Genomic DNA, 25,944 nt, shown 5'->3' with positions numbered 1-25,944 from the left:
AAAAGTTTTAAAAAGTTTTATAAAAAGTGGGGAAAAAAAAATGACAGACCCACTTTTTCCCCTTACAAACTGCTTTATTATTAACAAACAAAATAAAGTAAAAAAGTTACACGTATTTGGTATTGCCACGTCCGTAACGACCCCGACTATAAACTTATTACATCATTTAACCCGCACGGTGAACGTCGTAAAAAATAAAATAAAACACCATGCACAAATTGCTGTTTTCTTTGAATCGAGCATTAAAAAAAAATGTGATCAAAAAGTCGCATCTACTCCAAAATGGTACCAATAAAAACTACAAGTCGTCCCGTAAAAAAAAAGCCCTCATGCAATTGCATCGGCGATAAAATAAGAGTTACGGCTCTTCAAATATAGAGACACAAAAACAAATAATTCTGAAAAAAAAAAGTGTTTTCACATTAAAAAAAATACAAATTTGGTATCGTTGCAATCGCAACAACCCGCTGAATAAACTTATTGTGTTATTTATATCACACAGTAAACGGCGTAAATTTAGGACGCAAAAAAGTGTGGCAAAATTGCAGGTTTTTTTTCTATTCCCCCCCCCCCCCCCCAATAAAAGTTTATAAAAGTTAACCAATAAATTCTATGTACCCCAAAATGGTGCTATTAAAAATTACAACTTGTCCCGCAAAAAACAAGACCTTATACAGCTATGTAGACGCAAAAATAAAAAAATTATAGCTCTTTGAATGAGACGATGGAAAAACGTAAAAAAATAGCTGTCATTAAGGTCTAAAATAGATTTGTCATTAAGGGGTTAAGAAAATTACAAATATTTACACTGTTCTGTTTATACAATATTTTTCAAGTATTTGTATTAAAGGAGATATCCAGGTTTCTCCTAATGGTTGCAAATGATGTGAATTAAATAAAACAAACCGTACTCTCCCCCGGCGATCCACCACTGACGCTCCAGCGGTACTTCCGGTGATTGTTTACATGCAGGTAGTATGTGACCACTGCAGCCAATCAGAGGGCTCAGAAATACAACACAGGACCGCTGAGTACTCTTACATGACTGCTGAGCCAGAGCATCGGTGCTGGATCGCCGGGGGAACGGATAGGCGAGTATTGTTTGTTTTGTTAATTCTTATCATTTGCAGTCATTAGGAAACCGGAAAACCCTTTAACAGGGCATTTCTCTACAAAATATGCGCTGGCAAGTGAAATAGGGGAAAAAAAATCCACTAAGTGAAAAATGACATACGTATGGGTCGGCTGTACGAGGACATCCCTATAATATCGTGCCATGCTAGTCTATTGCTATTAGTTAGGTATAGGGATGGGCCAATCCAGGTTTTTTGTACAGCATGCTTTCTTTGGGTTCACGCAGGGCTCAGTAGTTCCTCTTTCAGGTGGGCTATGGTCAAGTTGGGTAGAATAAAACCAACGTTGTTCTCTTTTTCAATAAACAGAATCTTATGGCCTTTAAACCAACCCACAAAAGACAAAAAGCATGCTCTAAAATGTTGCAGCTTTTGTATCCAATACAATTGTTCCACCAAATAATTTAATGAAGGGGCAATACATCATACAACAGGAGCTTGGTTTTCTAGCTAAAGTCTGTAAGTTGAATGCTTACCTCCCAATATTTAAGTACCGTTTTAAAACTAGCCCTTATTTTATCTGGGAACGCTACAGCTCTTCGTGGTCTCTTTGGTGGGACAGTCCCATGAGAATTGGGAGAGTTGGGAGGTTATGTAGTAATGTTTTATAATCTAGTAAGAAGTGTTTTTCATTTAACTTCAGTTTCTTTGCTTGCTCTCTTGTTTTGTTCATTTTTCTTTCAGACAGGATGAACAGCCAAGACCCTTTGCTCTTCATCCTTGCTTAAAAAACACAGAGGAAGAGCTACAATTCCTGCAGACTTGTGCCCAAGTGCTAGTTCTCTGTTTGATGCCTACCAGGGATGCCCAGTCTCGCAGTTTGCGCATAGTCCTCTCTGAAATACTTGCCACTAAAGGTGTGTAAAGTTATCCAACCCCACTGCCTTTGTTTTGTTGGTCTTACATGTTATGTAACCATCATAAATACGGACGGTTTCTATTTACATTATTAAGTAGAATTCAATTTTCTTTAATACAGATTTTAAATGGTGTCATAATTTGATATTCAACTTCATTTGTAATTGTTAACGCAATCATGGGCCAAAATATATTAGACTGAAATTTGTAATGGGTATGTCAACCGATACCCGCCCTCCAGTGATTTATCCAGCTTCCAAATCATAGGTGATAGATATATATATCTGAGAGAAAAGATGACACAAGAGACCATGCTTGTATGCTCAAAATCCTTCTCTGCTCTTTATTGATCCAAACAAGTATATAAGTATAATGACAGGAAAGGTGTAGGCTTTGGTTTCAGCCAATCATCTACAACATGATAATGACTCTGATTCAGCCAATGAGAATATTTAAATGCATTATAATAATTCTTCACCCTCCATGCCCCAGGTGGCCTGAACCTTGTCCCATGGAGAAGACACACATTTCAGATACACAAGTTAATGTATCTACTTCTTATCTCACTAGAGAATGGAGACTGCAGATAAGTTTAAATCATTTAAACAGAGGGCTGAATCCCCTTCCCTCATGGTAAACAATGTCATTGTTCATTCGGCCAAGGCTATTTGATCTGCTCCTTACAAGAGTAATAAAACATTCAATTCAGGAACACATAACAGAATTGCTTCAGGACATCTGCTGACATATTACTTTTTACTTATTAATCTCAAGATGGCTCCTTCAGGCCAAAAGATGGATTCCAACGATCCAAAATGGACACCTACCATACAAAATGGAGTCCATGCAAAATGTTATCTTTTAAACATATTCTAATCACTTTCACATTTCCCACCTTTTGTTTATATGAGGACATTTTGTATCCACGCCAGGTACTTAAAGGAGGGCTTATCCCCCCTTGAGAACTTACCTAACCGTTTCACCTCATCCCCTGGTCATTTCAACAAAATTCCTTCCCCTAATTGTTTCACTCATAGGGTACACTTGATACATCTGATCCAGTATGGCGGGTAATCATTTTAACCTTTGCTGCGAAGCATTGCCAAAGTTTTGTCAGGCCTCAAAATATGAGCCTCAGAAGCAAATATAATGCAATACATAATAACACAACCTGCAGGACATTCTGGAGCAACCCCATTATCCATCCCCCAACACCCTTAATCCAGTTAGAGGGATTGAGCCATGATAACCAATCCGGCCACTCCAGGGTCCAATCATCTTAAGAATTGGCTTTCCTGAACTCTTCCTTTATTTTCTCAGCTTTATCTCTGTCTTACTTGTCCTGCCTAATGCCAGTAGGGTCTATGTAATGGCAAAAGGCTGTATCAACTACTTGGCACATGCACATCCCCCCTTGGGCAGCATTCAAAACATCAAACACATAATCTGTAACCGTGTCCAACCTGTCGGCCACTTTCTTTATATTATGAGCATTTTTTACTGTTAAACCTACTAATATTGGCAAGAATCCAAACTTCTCCTCCACGGTACATGTATCGGTCTTAATTGTCACACTGTCACTTACTGTCCTAATGGGACTTTTACCCCTGCAGATATAACAAGTCATGGGCAGCATCTTCCTCAAACCTAAAGACACCCGGGTAACATAACCTCCGGGCTCTCATTGCTGCCATGCACTTCTTACATATGAGTGACAACCACCAGTGACCTTCACCTCACATCTCCGCATAAAACACCTCAAGTTGTTATTCGCAGTACCGTGGCATGTTTACACACATTATAATTATAAACCTCAGACAATATAAACAATAGGGCCTCAATTAATAATATAATTCTATCACCAATCTCATGCTATCACCCTTCAGGTTTGGGTCCCATCAGTTCATTGCAAGTCCTGTACATCATCGTCCTCTTCTGTCTTCTGCTACTGCTGACGGATTCACTCAGGTCTTTGGTCTTTACTTTGATCTTTGATGTCATCAGGACTTGGTTTGGTCCTTCTCATCTGTCTGACACCGTCTCTTTTAGTATAAGTCACCGGTCTGTACATAGCACCTCATGCTGTGAGCCTGGGGTGAGTTCCCATGTAGACGGATTAGTGGAGTTTTATTGTGACTACCACAAACCCTCCGTATCTGTCCCCTTCCTCCGGTAAGTTACTTGTCTGGGCGGCTGCTTAGAATTGTGACACTGCCGTCAGTTCATGACAAACGCGTTGTACTGGCTCAGGCAACGCCTGCCGCATCTCAGTGATGGAGTTCATCATATTAAAAGTCTTCTAGTTCATGTTTACTGGCACTTGCCGGGGACCCAACCCTTGTCAATTGTTAAAATAAATACTAATCTGGTGATAACATCATCCGCATACACTATAAACGTTGTTCTAAGTACATACAATAATAATGACAGGCCCTTAAACTACATCAAACAAACACCTTTATGTAAGAAAAACTTCTCTGTTCCACTGGACAGTGCACCTAGAAAATATGTATTTACTGGGTACATTGCATTTGCACTTGGTGTTACTCTTTTCAGCATGATTTATACCTTATTCTCAGCTGATTACCTTTAACAGCTCCAACTCACAGAAATATTCACAGATACCATACATTTTAACTGACAAGTGTCTCAAACCAATTTTTTCCTACTCTGGTTTTTATTGCCTTGGAAGGCCTCTCAAGATCTGTTCTCTTCATGGGAGGCGGGTATGATAAGGTTGGCACCAGTCTGCCAGGACTGTTCTGTAGGCAAATCAAACAGCTCTAACAGAATTTAGCAGCAACAGCTGTAAAACCTGGGACATACCAATTAGATCTTACCAAATCGATCCTTGCAGTCTTGGGGCATATGTGAGGCAACATACCATCAATACAAGTGCCATCAAGAGTGCCTTGGGTGCTACCGGTTAACCTTCCCTTATATGTCCACATTCTGTCAGAATCTGGTTTTCACGCCATCTGCTCCCAGTTGGACACTTCCTGTGGAGAACAATCTTTTCATCGCATAATCATTAATTGATCTTAATCAGATAATTCAATTGAAGAAAAACATTAACAATTACATATTTATGTCAAACGTTCACACTGGGCAGTAACTAAAACTGATACATACAAACTGATTCTTCTTCTTTTTATTTATATATCTATATACTGCACAGAATTCTTTCACAACAAAAATATTTTCAAATGGGAATCTACTTGCACTGAGAAGTTATCATTTACACAAACATAATACTGACGCACGCCTCCAATAGTCCAATGCTAAGGCTGGTCCAGAACTTTACATAAAACTTAACCTCAGTATTTAATATTCCCACAACACTTCTTGAATACCCTTATTAAACAAACTAACTTTGGAATAACATTTGGAGAACTGCTGACATCTTATCATTGTAAAAACACCAGGTCAATATTTGGGATAACACTGTTCCCCTGTCACTACACACAACGTCTGCAGTGGGGAAGATACAAGCCGGGCTTCAGGCCCCCCTGAGAACAGGTCTACACACACGAGCACATTGTCATACACTTCTACCTCGGGTAGTTGTATGTTCTGCAGTCGCTGGGACGGGTAATCTGGCCAGGCTGCACTTTTCACAGGTACCTTTGCTGTTTTACCTATGTCATGCCGTGCGCACATCATACCGGCTGCTACAAACCTAGTGGTGGCATTATTGTATCCAGGGACAAGCCAATTTACTGACACCTGGCTACACATACTCTTGTTGTCAGTTCTGTCTTCTCTTGCTCTCTCAATTGGCTTACCCGATGATCCAATAAAGTTCCTACTACCAATGGGCCCCTAATTGCGGGCGATGCCAAAAGCGTACCTAGAGTCAGTGTAAATGTCGGCCGTCTTACCTTCTGCCAGGTTACAAGCCTCAGCGAGCACCTCCAGCTCCGCTCCTTGAGATGAATGAGGAGGTGAGAGTGGTTTCTGGGTAATTTACCTTGTGCCTCGTATGCTGTCTTGTACATACTGTATGAAGTATTTCTACATTACAAATTGACATTAAAAACCCATGTCACATATAGATAAAACATTTCAAAGGGGTGGCGTCTTCATTCTCTAAAATAAAAACAAATGTTATACACTTCTCCACACTCATCTGATAACCTAGAACACTTGAGAATCTCACCCCCATCAGATCCTATAGATTCCTGTTTGATACCACAATAAAAATCTTTTTACTAAAAATCTGGCATAAAATTTCACCTCCTTCCCAACTAAATCTGTAAAGACTCATCTTTGAGTGACGTCACCTCGCCTCCTGTGTAAATTTGCTGGAGGGGGATGGTCTCTTACACAATACCTTATGTTGAGTGGAGACTACAGCACAGCATACCCAGTGCCATATTTACCATTCTGGAAGGATCTACACAGAAAAACCTCAAAATTTAGGTTACTTTCATACACATTTTGTAGATCTCCTGGAACCAAATTCATTAACTCCACACAAAATAAAATTGTACCTGATCAGTCTCATCGCTACTCCCTCCTTTTTGGACTCTGCGAAAGTAATGTAGCAGGGCACTAGTTTGACCCCTTTTAATACACAATAGCCTAAAACAAAAGTGACTTTCTCCTGGCAAAACAGCATGTTCTTTTTAGATACCTTGCAACCATATACTTTTAAAACCTCATACATTTTCAAAAATTACACTTAGACAGCACTAGAGCACTTCCTATCCATATGTAAAAACAACAACTATAATTCTTTATCCAATAAAACAGAAAATAATATATTTGCTAAAATTAATTACTGCAAACCAATAAACTATATGTGGGAGTAGGGAACAGTAGGGGTACATACATCTTCAAGACCCTGTGTCTCACAATATCTGTATTTTAATTCATTTGAATTAAGTTCAAAACATTACGACATTAAATCTTATCACATCATAACACATAAATATGCAGCGTAACTTTTATCTTTTATGCAGACAAATTCTGACATATTATTTTACACACTCGGTACTTACGGACAACAGCGCATGCGCAAAGATAAGAAACATTCCTAACCACTGCAACCAGCGAGCAGCCTTCTCCTGTCTCACACATAACCCCCCTTTTCTTCAGACCAATGCTTTTCTAAAATGACTCCAATTTAACCCTATACACAAAACACTAAAAATTTTACACAGTACTGCTATTAAAAATGAGAACATACAATATAGATCTAAAATCAGTGCAATATTGTAATTACTTGTCTCATCAGTCCATGCTCTATATATAAGCTTATATCAGTCTGCTTTTCAGACTTCACACTGCACATGTTATATCACACACATGTTACATCACACAGCCCCTCTCCCCATCACAATCTATATTAGTCATCATCATCATCATCATCATCAATTCCTTATATGCAGTATTCAGATTCATTTTCTGTCTCTGTCTTTTCACAAACAGCCATTTATTAACATCCACCTACATTTTTGAACAATCAGCTCATTTGATCACATATCTCATCCTCCCCACTCAGCCATTCACTCTGTGGACTGTAGTCCAGGGAATTTGCTACGTATGTTGGTGATTATTTCATTAAGGGCCTCGGGTGTGCGCCAATACCAATGTCCTTCACTGTAATTGTGTAGGTAGTTATACTACTACGACACATGTGGGTCATTCTTTGCTTTGAACACAGATTGTTATGTTACAACGGTATTCATTTCCAGCGGTCTCATATTAATACAGACTGACTGACTTGGATGTTATACTACATCAAAAGTCCATACCAGATTATCAAATGTGTGCTAGAAATCAGTCTGTACTGATCCCCACCTTATGCCAGTTTGACAATGCATACAACTGGTTGTTAAGGACCCTTACACATAATATTACAAGCTGGCAGTGTGTGCTAAAAGTGTATCAATGATTATTCAAAACAACATTAAAAATTTCCCCTATTACTGGGTAATGGGACATACACCCTTATCACACGTCTCACATGCACTTTCATATATATTCATTTGACTACTACAATCCTGACAAAGAACCTATTATTACAAAACCCCTTTTAGTTGTTATAGCATCTTCCTTCCCCTGTTTGTCACAATAATCTTTGGCTGTACATCACACTATGGAGCTTCCCTTGTTGCTCTGCTCTCCAAGTTCTCCATTATCAGAACTTAACCACAGAAGTCCTTGTGGTACTAAAAGTACTAAAGGATATTACCTACGAATATCCAACCAACCTTTGCCACCTACGGACAAATTCTGCCACCTACGGACAGATTGTGTCACCTACGGACACATAGTACTACGCCGAGCCTGGAGTCCCCGTCACTCGACTATCGTAGAGCAAGCAGGCAACAGGAAAACATTCCCCTTTGATCCTTAACAGTTTCTACACAACAGCCAAATAATAAATAACATTTTCAACAGACCTATAACAATATACAGTTCATTATAGGTTCACTACACAGCATTCAGCTTCCTCATCTTACACAGACAGATGTACGCCATGGATTCACACTACTTCTACACCAGTTTCTCTCTTTTTTTTTTTCTTTTTCTTCCATGTCATCACATTTCACAGGAGGGGGTCACGCACTCACTCCTCACATCTTCTGTTCTCAATCTTAACAATTTCAATGTTCAATGCCGGCAAAAATGTTCTCATAGTCACACATATGTAGAACAACTCAAGATAACGTACGTATCTGCAATCATTCATCACACTAAAAGCGTTCAACATACCTGCTGGATAAACACTGCGTATCAGGAGATGTGACGTCATGACCGCTAATTCCGGCCTCTGCAATGAATGAGTGAACCATGTTTGTAAGAATAAGCTTCTTACGTACCGGCCGGTTTTTGATATTCACTGATGCAAATGCCGTCAGGCCTCCAGCGACAGCGTATCAGACGAGCAATCTCCCGCGTTTTCGGCATCAAAAACTGTTAACGCAATCATGGGCCAAAATATATTAGACTGAAATTTGTAATGGGTATGTCAACCGATACCCGCCCTCCAGTGATTTATCCAGCTTCCAAATCATAGGTGATAGATATATATATCTGAGAGAAAAGATGACACAAGAGACCATGCTTGTATGCTCAAAATCCTTCTCTGCTCTTTATTGATCCAAACAAGTATAATGACAGGAAAGGTGTAGGCTTTGGTTTCAGCCAATCATCTACAACATAATGACTCTGATTCAGCCAATGAGAATATTTCAATGCATTATAATAATTCTTCACCCTCCAAGCCCCAGGTGGCCTGAACCTTGTCCCATGGAGAAGACACACATTTCAGATACACAAGTTAATGTATCTACTTCTTATCTCACTAGAGAATGGAGACTGCAGATAAGTTTAAATCATTTAAACAGAGGGCTGAATCCCCTTCCCTCATGGTAAACAATGTTATTGTTCATTCGGCCAAGGCTATTTGATCTGCTCCTTACAAGAGTAATAAAACATTCAATTCAAGAACACATAACAGAATTGCTTCAGGACATCTGCTGACATATTACTTTTTATTTATTAATCTCAAGATGGCTCCTTCAGGCCAAAAGATGGATTCCAACGATCCAAAATGGACACCTACCATACAAAATGGAGTCCATGCAAAATGTTATCTTTTAAACATATTCTTATCACTTTCACAGTAATATTATTTGATGTAGAAAAATGCAGTGTAATTCATATGCCATCAAGTACCAAACCAGCATAAGCATGACCGCATCTATTGAAATAAAATCAGTTTTATTCTATTTTTTTTCTTTATAATTGATTTGTGTAATTCTTCACAGTAGAAACATTTGTTCTCCGTATTATTTTAACAGTACTTAAGGCAGGTCCACCTTCACAATTTTTCTTTTTTATTGTTTCAATGCATCTAAAATAAAAATGAAACACGTGCAATGTCTTAATTTAAAAAAGCTCCTATTGTTTCGGGACTACGGCTCCTATGTGTGTCTCCATGGTAATAGACTACAAACAAACAAACTGTGTAGTCAGATTCCCTTAGTCCTTTTTTTTTTTCCATCTGTGGAAAAGATGGAAGGGAGTATGACTGCAGGACATGTCTATTACCATAGAGACGGATAGGGGATGTAGACCCAAAAAAGGTAGGACATTTTAGATTCATTGCATCAATAAAGAATTTTTTTAATTGTATAATTTTTTGTATTTTGCTATATTTGGATACCTATATATGTATTGAGCATTTCCTACATGCAAAATTTTCAGCTAGCGCTGCAGGACATGGAGTATTCAAGTTCACGTCTCGGGTGTCCTTCATGTTGCCGTGCCCTGATTATTTTTTTTTTCCTTCAGTACTGAAGCCGTTGGTGGAGATGCTGAGTGATCCGGATTACATTAATCAGATGCTGCTCAGCCAGCTGGAGTATAGGGAACAGGTGAATGAGCGTCACAAGAAGGCCTATACGTATGCCCCATCTTATGAGGAGTTCATCAAGCTCATCACAAACAGCTCTGACATTGAGTTCCTGAAACAGCTAAGGTACATCACTTTTATGTGTTTACAAATGTCAAATTTTGTTTATTCCAGAGGAATTTGTGTAATAGATTCATATGAAACTGGAGGTGAATAAAATGATTGTCAATTCTTGTGTAACTGAAGCTCCGTTCCATACAGGTTTTTGGACAACTTCTATTCTTTACGAATATATACAAAGAAAAAAAAAGTATACATACAAATGTAACATACCCATAGTCTTCTATTGTGCAGATATATATAAATATATATATATATATATATATATATATATATATATATATATATATATATATATATATATATATATATATATATATATATGGGGGTATTATATAACCTATTATATATTTCCTACAGACACCTGGCAAATTGTGAAAATGCCATCCAGCACATTTTATTTTGCATCAAAGCAAAGCATAAAGTTTTTAAAAAAATTCATTAAAAATATATATTTTTTATGAAGTCAGACTAAAAGTCTGACCCAAGCTAAACCTCCTAAGTATAAACATTTAAGATGTGCAGAGTTCATACATGCCACTTTGCCTATAAACATCTATCTTGACAAAATCACCTGAACTGACAGCCCCAGAATCTCCGCGATTTAGATGCCCGTAAATATTTGAGTCACGAGTCGACGAAACCCCTTTAGTAGTTAAAAAAAACAAACACCCCTTTATTTGACTGAGGACACCCATCCACTCTGAAGGGTGGAGATGGGGTGATGACATGAACTAATGTTCCTGTATTCCCACCCCCAGGGTCACTGTAAGGTTGTACAGGGGGAGATGACAGTAACAGGCTGTGGCTTTCTTCCTGCAATCATTTTCAGGCCCCCCTTCCCTCCCATCGCGCTTCTCTCTTACACCGAAAGAAGAAAGTAAATCCTTAAAGAGGCTCTGTCACCAGATTTTGCAACCCCTATCTGCTATTGCAGCAGATAGGCGCTGCAATGTAGATTACAGTAACGTTTTTATTTTTAAAAAACGAGCATTTTTGGCCAAGTTATGACCATTTTCGTATTTATGCAAATGAGGCTTGCAAAAGTACAACTGGGCGTGTTGAAAAGTAAAAGTACAACTGGGCGTGTATTATGTGCGTACATCGGGGCGTGTTTACTACTTTTACTAGCTGGGCGTTGTGTATAGAAGTATCATCCACTTCTCTTCACAACGCCCAGCTTCTGGCAGTGCAGATCTGTGACGTCACTCACAGGTCCTGCATCGTGTCGGCACCAGAGGCTACAGATGATTCTGCAGCAGCATCGGCGTTTGCAGGTAAGTCGATGTAGCTACTTACCTGCAAATGCTGATGCTGCTGCAGAATCAACTGTAGCCTCTGGTGCCGACACGATGCAGGACCTGTGAGTGACGTCACAGATCTGCACTGCCAGAAGCTGGGCGTTCTGAAGAGAAGTGGATGATACTTCTCATCAGAACGCCCAGCTAGTAAAAGTAGTAAACACGCCCCGATGTACGCACATAATACACGCCCAGTTGTACTTTTACTTTTCAACATGCCCAGTTGTACTTTTGCGAGCCTCATTTGCATAAATACGAAAATGGTCATAACTTGGCCAAAAATGCTCGTTATTTAAAAATAAAAACGTTACTGTAATCTACATTGCAGCGCCTATCTGCTGCAATAGCAGATAGGGGCTGCAAAATCTGGTGACAGAGCCTCTTTAAGTCTTTTCATCTTGCTCCCAAACTGCCAAATTTTCTATCCAGCTTTATAAATGTCTATGGACTTGGGTACATAACAATGAAGCTATTTATAGTTTAATGATACATTGTAGCAGTAGTGATGCTTTGAGGGAGAATAGTTACAGAATTCCAATGACACATAATTGTATTGGGATCATGATTCTGTGATGACTTTGTCAGTCCAGCTTTGTTGTGCTTGTTATTTCTATGCAGACAAATCAGTATGTTTGATTCACAACTTGCAAGATTTATTATTTTATATAGTCCTCTCATAATGGTATTTCTGAAATCCTGCAATGTGAATCAAAGGTTACTCCGTAAAAGTTGTTTAACAATGCATTGAGTAGGTTTATTGTTTTTAAGATAGCGGGACACCAAGGAATTTTCTATCTGTTCATCATAACATTTTTTGTTTATTTCAATGGGAAAAGTGTAAAAACATGGCCAATCTTTCTTTCACCCCACAAGCTGCCGTCAGAGAACAGTCAGGAGGCCTTCATATCCTTTAGATAATCGGGCAATCCCGCTGAAATTGCTGGGTTTAGATGACTTGTTGAACCTGTGTGGGCAACCTTTTAGGCCTTATGCACGCAGCGGAATCGTGTGCGCGGAGCCTGTATTGAGGCACATGAAGTCCCTGTAACTATGTTATATTGAATTGTGGGCAGCGGCGTAGCTAAAGGCTCATGGGCTTTGGTGTAATAGTTAAGCTTGGGCCCCACTACCCCTCCCCAACACTACCTAACCCCTGTGCGTGCCTATGCTCAGCCCCCCCTATGGATGCCCCCACAGTATGACCCACACACAGTATAAGATCCTTCTCCTTTGGCCTGTGCTATGAGTGTCTCTGCGCAGACAGGCACGATGACATCACCACATCGCGCCTGTCTGGGCCGAGCCGTACACGGCACAGTGAATGCTGGAGCGAGGAGCCATCAGCTCCTTGCTCCAGCATTGAATTCAGCACTTTGTGGCAGTAGGGGCCCCCCAGGCTTAGGGGCCCAGTCGCAAATGCGACCGTTGTAACACCTATAGCTATGCCACTGACTGTGGGCAATTCATGGCATGATTTTTTTTCTGTCTAATTCAATATGGAAAAACAACTTTTTTCGTGCCTCTGTAAAGTAGGACCCTATAGACCTCTATGGGTGTCATAATATCGCTCCATACCAGTTGGAGGTTATGCAGAGCTGGTGTGTATAAGTGTACCTTTGAGAAAAGTGTATATCTTTTTTTTTAGTTCCTCATATAAGTTGTCTGTTTTTGCTACTTACACAAAGTGTGTGTCACGAGGCGGGGTGTGGACCCACTGGGCCGTACCTCGTAGCGGGATGGCAGCTGGCCAAACAGGTATGGTGTAAAGTCTATAGTCCTTAAAAGGGTACCTGAGGCGATGTAGACAGCAGCAAAGCAGGCTCAGCTGGGACCAGGTAGCAGGCGGACGTCAGGCGAGGTGAAGCAGGTCAGACATGGATACAGCACGGCACGAGGTAACACACTAGGAGGCCATCACATAGACAAACTAGGGAACAACAACGCTCAAGCGTAGAACTAGGGGTCTGGACCCCTCTTATAGTCCAGTGTACTCACGGGTCAAAGTTCATCACAAGTTTCGGTGAGCGCGCTGCCCCTTTAAGAGCGGGCACAAGTGTGCGCGCGCACCCTACGGGATCCAGCTGAGGTGAGTGGACGCGAGCGCTGGAATCTCCTGAGGAGGAGACGAGCCAGCGCTTGCCGACTCGTGGCTGCGGCTGTCATGGGGGAGCTTGAGCTGACGGCCCGCAGCCACGGACATTAGTGTGTGCTTATTCCATGAATTAGTGTGAGGTTTATTGTTTGTCATTGCCTGGCCCAGAATCTAATGTTAAAATGTATTTCTGGGATATGGACATTGGCAACCTGTCCCCACCTATATAAGGCAACTTGAGAATCTGTGGAGAGCGCCAGAAGCATTACGAGTCTCTATTAAAAGAATGGGAGTGCTATAAACCTCCCAAGTGCTTTTATGACTGGGACTGGCTCGTTCTCTAAATTTCTGGAGGCCCCAACTTCTAGCCCCCCACAATTCTGACATAATATACTGTACATAATAATTTTTTTTTATTTTTTTTGAAGGTTGTATTAAATGTTAGTGGGATTAAAAACAAAAAAGAATAATACTCTGCCTCTCGCAGCACCTCTTCTGGCATTCTTTTTCAGAATAGAGTGGGCAGGCAGACACTGTTAAGTGACATTATTCCTTCCTATGCCCGCCCGCTCCACTCAGACACTGTGGATGTCTACTTCAGGCATTGGTACAATCTTACTCTACCACTTTCCCCCCATTTTGCTATTTGAGGGAAGTGTTAGTCTGAATGACATTCATCGCCAATACTACGTCGGATAGCACTACTACCTAAAAGCGACCAGCCAGATCCTATTGAAAAAGGATGAAGACCCTTCATATGTAAAGTAACTGTCACACCGGACCGTCGCTTGTGGTTTGTTTTCCTGAGAGAGACTACTGAACAAATTGTAAAGTAGATCATACAACTCTTTGGCCTATCTTGCTCCTATTTCTTTGTATGCGTTTATACATAGTATGGTAATCAAAGTTTGGTTCGGTAAGGACCAAGTGTTGTGGCTCTAATAAGGGCACTAAATCAGAGCCATATTACATCCTTGTTAAACTGGCCTTACTGCCAAACCAGTCATGATATTGTTGTTTGTTTTTTTTTTTTTCAACTTGCATTTTTGATTTTTTTCCAATGAAGAGTAGGAAAACATCTGAGAATAGATAAGTCACAAACAAGTGCAAATACGCCAAAAACATAAGCCTAAAAATTGGTAACATATAAACCATTGAAATCATTCAAAAAGATGCCTTGATGAGTAATGAAGTGGAAGTCTTAGCATGTACCGTAATGTAGGTTAGTAAACTATAACATGTAGTACAAAGCCAGGGGCGTAGCTAGGCGGGGCATGTGCCCCAGGCGCAACTACGTGGTAGGGAAGGGGTGCGCCGCAGAGCAGCTGATCGCTGCTAATAGGCGCTCTGTATGTTGGACACCTGCAGCAGCTTTAGGAAGAGCCAGGATATCACGCAGCAGCGTTCTGACTGGGGTCTGTGACGGCCAGGGAGTGGACCAGTCCAGTCACCTTACCTGTCACCTGACCTCACGTCAGTGACATGAGGCCAGGTAACTGAACTGGTCCACTCCCGTGCTGCACCCTCCCAGCATTTAGGGGGCGCCACTAGGCTCTGCCTCTACTCTGTGCTCTGTTGTTACACACACAGAGTAAATAACAGCCGAGAAGCAGAGGAGGAAGCTCCGCCCACAGCCTGTCCTGCAAAATCTGTGATCCTGTCAGCAAGGTGTGTGTGTGTGTGTGTGTGTGTGGTGTGTATACAGTATGTGTCTCTGTGTTTGTATGTGTGTATGTTAGTGTGTTTGTGTCTTACATCTACTACATTATCTGTACTCAGAGTTATTACTGTGTTATCTGTGGTGTTACATAGGACTGCAGGTAATACTACTACATTATCTGTACTCAGAGTTCTCACTGAGATATTTACCTGTATGTATGTATTCCAGAATGTGTGTATGTATATTTGCCTGTATGTCTAAATATCTGTCTTTATGTATGTACAGTATATATGTTCCAGCGTCTATATATGTGGTTAATTTTTGGTTTGTGTAGGGGGCGGCAATAGAGAGTCCCGCACAGGGCGCTATCCAAGCTAAGGCTGGCCCTGGCTGTCACCAACCCTAGTCAGAAGGAACTCCGCCGCTGCCTGCGCCGCATGACCTCCTCGCCTACTCCGGTAAGACACACCAGTCAGAAGGAGAGTGGTAGCGGTAGGCTACCGCTCACCGCTCTGTTTACAGTGTGGTACGAAGTACAAGGGGGGAGTGTGGCGCTATTTAAAAGGGGGGGAAATGTGGCACTATTTACAAGGGGGGGTGTGGTGCTATTTACAAAGGGGCCGCGGGCTGTGCGTGGCACTATCTACAAGGGGGGGGGGGGAGTGTGCCGCCATCTACAAGTGGGGGAAGCGGGCTGTGTGCGGTACTATTTACAAGGGGGGCTGTGTGTGCGCTATCTACAAGGGGGGATTTGTGTGGCACGATCTAAAAGACCGGGGCTGTGTGTGGCACTATCTACAAGGGGGGCTGTGTGTGGCGCTATCTACAGGGGGCTGTGTGTGGCCTCTTTAATTTATTTTCTTTTAATTAATTTTTCTGTTAATTACATTATATAACTATATCGCTTGTAAAATGTAGAAATGCTTTTATGCTCAAGTTACATAAAAAAAATGGTGAAAAAAAATGACACCTCATTGATTGGTAGAGAAAGCAAACATGGCGAGGGGGAAGGAGATGTTGGGGGGGGGGGGGGGGCAAATCTGAATATTTTCCCCGGGTGCAGGAGAACCTAGCTACGCCTCTGACAAAGCCTAATATAAGCAAATAGCGGGGGAAAAAAGGGTTATCATTTAGGGTTCATACAGTATCAAGGCACTATATAGCGTTAAGCTGGACGTAGAAGGGCACTTAGTCCAGGAGAACCATGGGCAGGTGTTGCGTAGGTGACCACATAGGGCTGCAGTGGAGTTCACAGGAAAAAAGTGAGAATTAACAGTAGAGGAGAGGGAAATCTGAGAGTCCACCAGCTGTGAACCCTTGCTGTCGACTAGTAAGGGTAACAACTCCGGAAGCGGGGCAAAGAGCAGGTCGGGCAAAAGGGATATGACTGACATTCTGCCCATGGGGATTATATAGATTGGTACTTGTCCATCTTATCCAGCAGTATAGCTGTCTGTTTCAAGTCAGTCTTGCACCAAGACAACAGTTTCTTAAATTCAGTAAAGTCAGGAGATGACTTCTTCCATGACATTGCAATAGATTGTTTCACAGCCAAGAAGACAAAATAAATTAAAACACTGGAATAGTGTGGTACTTTGGGAACTTATGTATTAAGAAGGGTCGTACAGCTATATTTTTTACTGTTTTGACCAATGAGGATCAGGATGAGGAAGTATGTCCCCCGGTACCTGGCAGCATGTAGAGTACCATGTGACCACCTTGGCTGTACGGGCAGGGGTCAAGTACCACCTCGTGTGGACCTTGGTATTGGTCTAAAGCATCAGAGTATTTGGCAGTCCTCTAGTGCTAGAAGTCAAAATTACTGAACACGTTCAGTTTACTCCGTGCCCAAGTTGACCTCCCACTTGTTTGTGTATGACAACGGGCGGCTGGACTGGACTTATAATGTTGTTTTTTGCTTTTTTTGTTTTTTTTCTGTGTTCATAAAACAATAAGCATTAAAGCATTTATGTGGTTAAATATGTGATGATGATCAGTAGTAGAACATGATTTTGTTGCCTGGCGACTTATTATTCATTTGATGTAAAAATAGCTTTTTGTGCCAATTCCAGAGCCGCTGAGTGCTAGTAACAGCTGAAATGATCTTATTAGACTCCATCTAAAGTATGAGTTGACATGACCATTATGTGTGACAGAGCACTGCTCTATTGAGTTTCTTCTACAACTTGCTCTGCTGCTGTACAAAATTCCCACTTAAACAGCTGCTTTTCTCATCATTACCTGACTGTTCAATAACACGTATAATGTTGTGCTAGTCTGACATCCAGTCTACGTTTCTGCTGTCCTCAATGGAGCAGCCCAGTCCCGGTGATGTTTTGATATGTCATAAATACACGTGAGAAGGTCACATTGGTAAGATTTGTGGGGCACAGTGACAAAATGCCAGGTAACCCCTGGCACAGAAAATCTGTCAGGGACCAATACAGTCTATTGCCATGTGACAGAAATGCAGCAGATTTCTAGCAATTTTAAAGCTAATCTGTCCACTGAATATACAGTCTAAGGGCAGATTCACACGAGCGTTGCGTTTTTGCGCGCGCAAACAACGCGGCGTTTTGCGAGCGCAAAAAACATTTGACAGCTGCGTGTGTCATGCGTGTCTGATGCGCGGCTGCGTGATTTTCGCGCAGCCGGCATCATAGAGATGAGGCTTGTCGACGCCCGTCACTGTCCAAGGTGCTGAAAGAGCTAACTCTTTCAGCACCCTCGACAGTGAATGCCGAACACAACAGCGAAAAACCTGTAAAAAAAAAAGATAAAGTTCCTACTTACCGAGAACTTCCCGGCCGTTGCCTTGGTGACGCGTCCTTGGTGACGCGTCCTTGGTGACGCGCCTCTCTTGACATCGGGCCCCACCTCCCTGGATGACGCGGCAGTCCAAGTGACCGCTGCAGCCTGTGATTGGCTGCAGCCTGTGCTTGGCCTGTGATTGGCTGGAGCTGTCACTTGAACTGAAGTGTCATCCCGGGAGGTCGGACTGCAGGAAGGAGACAGGAGTAATCGGTAAGTTAGAACTTCGGTTTTTTTTACAGGTTCATGTATTTTGGGATCGCAAGTCACTGTCCATGGTGCTGAAACAGTTTAACTCTTTCAGCACCATGCACAGTGAATCTCTCCCGACGTCGCGGACCGGAAACGAGTTTGGCCGAACCCGGTGAAGTTTGCCTCGGTTGTCGGGGTTCGCTCCTCGCAAAGACACTCCGTTTGGAGTGTCACGTGGTGCTTTTCTGTTTCCATTCATCCTTTTGACAGCTGTTGCGCAAACACGCAGTTCGCACGGAAGTGCTTCCGTGCGACATGCGTGGTTTTCACGCACCCATTAACTTCAATGGGTGCGTGATGTGTGAAATACGCAAAGTTATTGAACCTGTCGCGTATTTTGCGCAGCGAACAAACGCTGCGCAAAATACACGGACTGTGTGTACTGCCCCATAGACTTCTATAGGGCATTGCGTGCCGCGCGAAAACCACGCGGTCTACACGCTGCCAAATCACGCTCGTGTGAATCCCCCCTAAATAAGGACCGCATATTACAGCTTCAGGTTTCGTAGTCAGATTATCCAAAAATGGCACAAAATAATTTGAGCCGTTTGGGTAATAAGAGCGATGAAAAAATACAGAGGATTCAAAGTTATAGTCAAATTTACAGGTCCACTATTTTCATGAGGGGAATGCTCCCCTTGACCCTCTCCACAGTGACTGAATTCTGCTGTTTATGCACATATACACCGCAGCATGTCCGTAAACCCATTGAGGGGGGGGGGTAAGGGGGGCACTCCCCTCTGAAATACAGCGGATTCACAACTGTGACTAACTATAAATCTGCTGTATTCTTTCATCGCTCTAATTAGCTAAACGGCACAAAAAAAATAGTTGAGCCGTTTTCGATAATAGTACAGAGCTGTAGCGGTTTTGTGCTGCCCTTACATAGAACAGCATATTCAGCTGATAGATCTGCTTTAAGGCTACATTCACATGACCGTGAAAAAAAAATGGCCATTAAAAACTGATCAACTGTCAGTTTTTCATGGCTGTTTTGCATCAGTGTGCCTCCAAATTTTCATCCATTTCCTGTCCGTCTGCTAATTTTTAATGGTAATTTGCCACCCGTTTTTCATGGGCATTAAAAAAAAAATAAAAAAAATAAATGATGGATTTAATTTGTCCGTTTTTTTTTTTTGTTTGTTTTTATTCAAACCCCCTGAAAACACCACAGTGCCCATGTAGATAGTGCTGCAATGTCCCTGTAGATAGTTCCACAGTGCCCACAGTACTGCAATGTCCCTATAGATATTTGTGAGAAGATCACAGGGGTTTGTACACAGACTTAAGCAATGGGACCTTTCACAAATATCTAGGAAACATCAGAAGATAATTTATTACAGTTGTATTGCACCGTAAAAGTTCTTTAAAATGAAATAAAAATAGTCTGAAAAAAGGCTCTATAAGGAACGGAGATCGTAGGTGCAAAAGATAAGTGTAAGTCCTTGGTTCTGATTCCAGAGACTTTCTTTTGGTTTTTGATCGTTTAACACACAAGCAATATACATTCGGTCAAAATTGTTAAAAAGAAAAAAAAATGAGGTTTTTATTTGGTTTTACAATATAAACATCAAGTACAAAGGTTACAAATGGAAAAGAAAAAGGGGGAAAAAAAAAGCAAACTGGTCTATTTGAACTGTGATCTATCCAATCGCATATATCAAAACAGTAGGTCGTAAAGTAAAACAAGAATGTCAGTATAGATTTGAGAGACATTAGAAACATCAAGTAACTGGACCAGTTCTGAACCAAGTAGCTCTCGACACCTCAAGTCAGTGAAACATAGTGGGAGTTGTGCAAGGAAATATTGATGTGATGGAGTAGGAACATGCCCGCTTTGTAAGGCAGGGTGAGACCAGTAACAGTAGAAGTGATGGAGTGAACTGCCTTCCAGAAACTGGAAAGGAGATCACAGGACCAGAATACATGCAAAAGAGTGCCATTCTCCGCCCCACGTCTCCAGCACAGGGGGGAGGTTGCAGGGAACATCTTATGCAGTACTGTCGGCACTCTGCACCAACATGAGAGTATTTTGTAATTAGTTTCCTGATATCTAGAGGAGACAGAAGGTATATGGAAGAAATCCTCCAGCTCACCTGACACTTGCTGTATGTGTCGCGGTCATCGCACGGGCTCTCGTGTCGGCACACGATGGGTATAGACAGGCAGAGGCAATGGGGCTGAGTCCAGCGCTGAAGAGGGTAAAAAGGAAACTAGTTCCAAGTTTACTAGGTATTCAATTAAAAAGGTCCAATAGGTCCAATAGGTTGGAGTCCTGGTGTGCAGACGGGAGTAAGTAACGATCCAGTCCTGGAGCCTACGCGTTTCAGACGTTAAGCACGTCCTTAATCATGGCTGTTACCAAACAGCCATGATTAAGGACGTGCTTAACGTCTGAAACGCGTAGGCTCCAGGACTGGATCGTTACTTACTCCCGTCTGCACACCAGGACTCCAACCTATTGGACCTTTTTAATTGAATACCTAGTAAACTTGGATCTAGAGGAGACAGTAGATTTATGGGCCAAAGTTAAGAACTTCTGTTTGTACTCAGTAGTCCAATACACAGTGTTCCAAATTATTATGCACATTGGATTTAAGTGTCATAAACATTTAATTATTCGTTTTTCAATTAAACTCATGGATGGTATTATGTCTTAGGGCTCTTTGGATCATTGTAATCAATCTCAGACACCTGTGATAATTAGTTTGCCAGGTGTGCCCAATCAAAGGAAAATTACTTAAGAAGGACGTTCCACATTATTAAGCAGGCCACAGGTTTCAAGCAATATGGGAAAGAAAAAGGATCTCTCTGCTGCCGAAAAGCGTGAAATAGTGCAATACCATGGACAAGGTATGAAAACATTGGATATTTCAAGAAAACTTAAGCGTGATCATCGTACTGTGAAAAGATTTGTGGCTGATTCAGAGCACAGACGGGTTCGTTCAGATAAAGGCATAATGAGTAAGGTTTCTGCCAGACAAATTAATAGGATTAGGAGAGCAGCTGCTAAAATGCCATTGCAAAGCAGCAAACTGGTATTTGAAGCCGCTTGTGCCTCTGGAGTCCCGCGAACATCAAGGTGTAGGATCCTCCAGAGGTTTGCAAGTGTGCATAAAGCTATTATTCAGCCACCCCTAAACAATGCTCACAAGCAGAAAAGGTTGCAGTGGGCTCAGAAATACATGAAGACTAACTTTCAAACCGTGTTGTTTACTGATGAGTGCAGTGCAACCCTGGATGGTCCAGATGGATGGAGTAGTGGATGGTTGGTGAATGGCCACCATGTCCCAACAAGACTGAGACCTCAGCAAGGAGGTGGCGGAGTCCTGTTTTGGGCTGGAATCATGGGGAGAGAGCTGGTAGGCTCGTTTAGGGTCCCTGACGGTGTGAAAATGACCTCTGCAAAGTACGTAGAGTTTGACTGACCACTTTCTTCCGTGGTACAAAAAGAAGAACCGTGCCTTCCGTAGCAAAATTCTCTTCATGCATGACAATGCACCATCTCATGCTGCAAAGAATACCTCTGTGTCATTGGCTTCTATGGGCATAAAAGGAGAGAAACTCATGGTGTGGCCCCCATGTTCCCCTGACCTCAACCCTATTGAGAACCTTTGGAGCATCCTCAAGCAAAATATCTATGAGGGTGGGAGGCAGTTCACATCAAAACAGAAGCTCTGGGAGGCTATTCTGATATCCTGCAAAGATATTCAAGCAGAAACTGTCCAAATACTCACACATTCAATAGATGCAATAATTGTGAAGGTGATATCAAAGAAGGGGTCCTATGTTAACATGTAACTTGCCCTGCTAAGTTTTTTGTTTTTTTTTATTGAAAGAGCTTTTGATTTCTGTAAATATGGTCTCCTGATGCTGCGAATTCAACAAATTACCATTTTAGTTCTCTTTACAACCTTTAAAATGTTTTGATCTCTGTTGTGCATAATAATTTGAAACCGTGCATTTTGAGTTTTTTACTTCTAAAAAAAAATCTTATTAGGAGATTTGTTTAATAAAATTTGCATTATACTCCAACGGTTGATGGCTTGAAGATTATACTGACTGTCATTTGCATCGACTATTTAGGAAAATCAGCGAAAAATAACATTTGCATAATAATTTGGAACGCGGTGTATATCTGAAGGTCTCTTTCCCATTTAGCCATGGACAGGTGAAACCAGTCTACTTGTGGGGAGGATAGCCATGCGTATATCATGGAAAGCGAGCGTCGTACTGGACCCTGAGCTGAGCACAGAGTTTCGAATGCAGTGAGAGCGCGGTCTGTATGTGTCACTGGGGGTAGTGAAGAAAGAATGTGTGTAAGCTGGGATAGGCGCCACGAGTCCAAGGGGGGTAGATCATTTGGGTCTGTGAGTGAAGATCCCGATATCCATTGAGAGTCCTTCAGAAAGTGTCTAACCTGATATTTCCCTCCTTTATTCCAATCCATGAAAACATCCACCCGCCAGCCCAGGATGGAAGGCAGGGTTACCTAAAATAGGGAATCCTAGTGTAACAAAAAAACGGGTGGCAAGATGCAATGTCGGACCAATCTTTGGATGAGAGCGTATGGCAGTATCAATTGCGGTTTTGAGCCAAGGGACATTGAAGAGAGGTACAAGTGTAGATGCTTGCTCTATTGTTATCCAGCATTTTTGTGAAGAGTGTCTACACCCGTCAATTATTCTTGTGAGGTGTGCCGGGAGCGCCGCCCCCCCGAATACTTTGAGTGCTCAAATGGACCTGGCCATACGTGGGGAACCGGGATGCCAAATAAACGTAGACCATACACAGCGCAGAGATTGAAAGAAAGTGGGATATGGATGGGTAGAGCCTGAAAGAGGTATAGGAGACTGGGAAGGACATTCATTTTAATAATGTTGCATCTACCAAACCATGAGTAAAAACTGGTACGCCAGGAGTCGAGGTCTGACTTAATTGTGGCTAGTAAGGGAGGGAAATTTAATGCAAAAGCACATGTAAGACCCGATGGTAGCCAGATACCTAGATACTTAATCGCATTAGAGGCGCAATTAAAGGGGAAGTTAGTTCAAAGCCTGTAGAGAGTAAAAGGCAGTGCCACTGAAAGAGCCTCGGATTTTTGGAAGTTTTATTTTAAAGTTAGATAATGACCATATGTATTCAGCTCTTTCATTACGTTTGGGAGGGAAATGTGGGGGTTGGTAAGGAAGAACAACAGGTCGTCCGCATATGCTGCTACCTTATGTTAACTGGAACCAATTGGCGCCCCAGAGATATCAGGATTGTTACGTACTGTGTGAAGGAAAGGTTCAGGGGAAAGGACAAAGGTGAGAGGTGGCAACAGGAGTAGAAACCATTTACTTTAACTGAGGCAGTCGGGTTGGAATAGAGAGATAAGATCCACGAGAGCATGGAGTGTCCCAATCCTACATGTTTCAAAGATTGAGCAAGAAACTCCCAATCCACCCTGTCAAACGCCTTCTCAGCGTCAGTGAAAAGAAGTAACAAGGGGGTATTACGAGTACGTGTATAGGAAATGATGTCCAATGCTCACGTGGTATTATCCCTCGCCTCCCTTGAGGGGAGGATTCTGGCTTGGTCTACGTGTATGATTGTTTGAAATTGAGGTGCGAGTCTGGAGGCTAGTATCTTAGCAAACCGTTTCGCATCTACATTAAGTAGGGAGATAGGGCGGTAGCTGGCGCAGAGGGTCGGGTTGTTGCCCTCTTTAAGAATCACTGTGATATGCGCAAAAATATTATCCCTGGGCATGTCACAGTCTTCAGTGAGGGCATTATAAGCGCGCAGGAAACTATCCGAGAGGGTGGGGAGAAAGTGTTTGTAGTAGGTAAGAGTAAAACCGTTGGTTCCAGGGGCCTTGCCTGTGGAGGTCTCCTTGACAGCCCATGCTAATTCCAGAGCAGTCAAAGTGGCATCCAGTGAAGCAATGGTCTGCTGTGAAAGTGAGGGTAAGCCGGATTTAGTAATGTAATCACGGATTGTCGAGGAGCGAGAATGTGCTGGTGAGTCAAGGTTATAGAGGTCTGCATTAAATTGTTTAAAGGAATTGGCAATGTCTTTAGGTAGATGATGGAGCGTATCAGATTCGCCGTATTTGCGGGGGACATATGTACGTGCTTGTTTACGTAAATCATTCGCTAGGTGCCTACCACATTTATCTCCAAATTCATAGAAAGTGCCACGGCATTTGGTAAGAGTGGCCTTGGCCTTAGACCGTTCAAGGAAACTTAGGTGTTCCCTGAGAGTCATGAGTTTTGACAATCGAGATCTAGTGGGGTTATGCTTATGGGATGTTTCAAGACGTCTAATTTGAGACATAAGGTCTAGGGATGGTTGGATATGTAGCCGTTTAGCTCGGGCACCATGTTTGATGAAAATTCCCCTAATAAAATATTTATGTGCTTCCCACACAGACGGGGCTCACATTGGTGTCGGAGTTCGTATGGAAAAAAGCCTCAAGTTCAGTGAGGATCTGTTTAGAAATGTAGGGATCCTGTAGGAGTGAGTCATTCAAGCGCCAGGGCGAGTTCTCTCTAATGTAATGGTTAGAAACACTGGTGAATGATCCGAGATGTGAGACGATTCTATCTGAGTATCTGATACTACACTAAGTTTGTGATGTTTAGTAAGAAAAATGTCAATTCTAGTGTAGAGAGAGTGGGGGGCCGAATAAAAGGAGTAGTCCTTTTCTTTTGGGTGGAAAATACGCCAAGAGTTAACAACTGGTGGGAGTGGAGGAGACATTTAAAACATTTCAGTATGGAGTGTGGGAGAGTGATCGCTCCTCTTGAAGCACCCAGCTCAGGGTCTAGCACCAGATTAAAATCGCTGCCTATTATCAGGATTCCCTCTGTGAAGGCCTGGAGGGAGTCTAGCATTACCTCTATGCAAGCAGTCTGGCCAGTATTGGGATGATAGATGTAAATGTTTGGGAGGCAATCGTGCCTTTTACTGCAAGGAATCTCCCCTCCCCATCACAGCAAGTGTCTTTGAGTTGCCAAGGCAAAGAGCGAGACCGCAATATGCTCGCTCCCCTGGATCTAGAGTCAGCATGACAGCTATGATAACTGTAGCCATATCTTCGGTCGGAAAGTTTATGAATGCGGTCTAGTCTGAAGTGTGTTTCCTGGAGAAGGACCACTTGAGCTCAGAGACGCCAGAGATCATTGAGGAGCATAGTCAGTTTCTCAGGGGTGCCTGGGCCTCTGACGTTGAAAGTGACCACCTTGGGGAGGGACGCCATCTAAAAAAAAAAAAAAGGTGGGGCGGAGAGTTTAGGAGGGAAGGAAAGGCTGCGTGAGAGAGGAAAGGAAAGAAAAAAGGGGAAAGAAGTGAAAAATTCAAGT

General features: G+C 42.1%; 1 protein-coding gene across 1 annotated transcript in view; it reads left to right on the top strand.

The window, feature by feature from the left end:
* The window catches only part of SNX25 (sorting nexin 25), a 226,163-nt gene that overhangs the window by 100,015 nt on the left and 100,204 nt on the right, over positions 1-25,944 (top strand). Inside the window, exons 4-5 of the mRNA XM_075860184.1 lie at positions 1,818-1,990; positions 10,299-10,485. Of these exons, the coding sequence (XP_075716299.1) occupies positions 1,818-1,990; positions 10,299-10,485 (360 nt within the window). The remainder of the gene's footprint in view (positions 1-1,817; positions 1,991-10,298; positions 10,486-25,944) is intronic.

This window comes from Rhinoderma darwinii, chromosome 1 (assembly GCF_050947455.1).
Source record: "Rhinoderma darwinii isolate aRhiDar2 chromosome 1, aRhiDar2.hap1, whole genome shotgun sequence".
In the NCBI taxonomy this organism is placed as follows: Eukaryota; Metazoa; Chordata; class Amphibia; order Anura; family Rhinodermatidae; genus Rhinoderma; species Rhinoderma darwinii.
The sequence above is the reverse complement of the archived record's forward strand: the minus strand, read 5'-3'. Positions and strand labels throughout refer to the sequence as shown.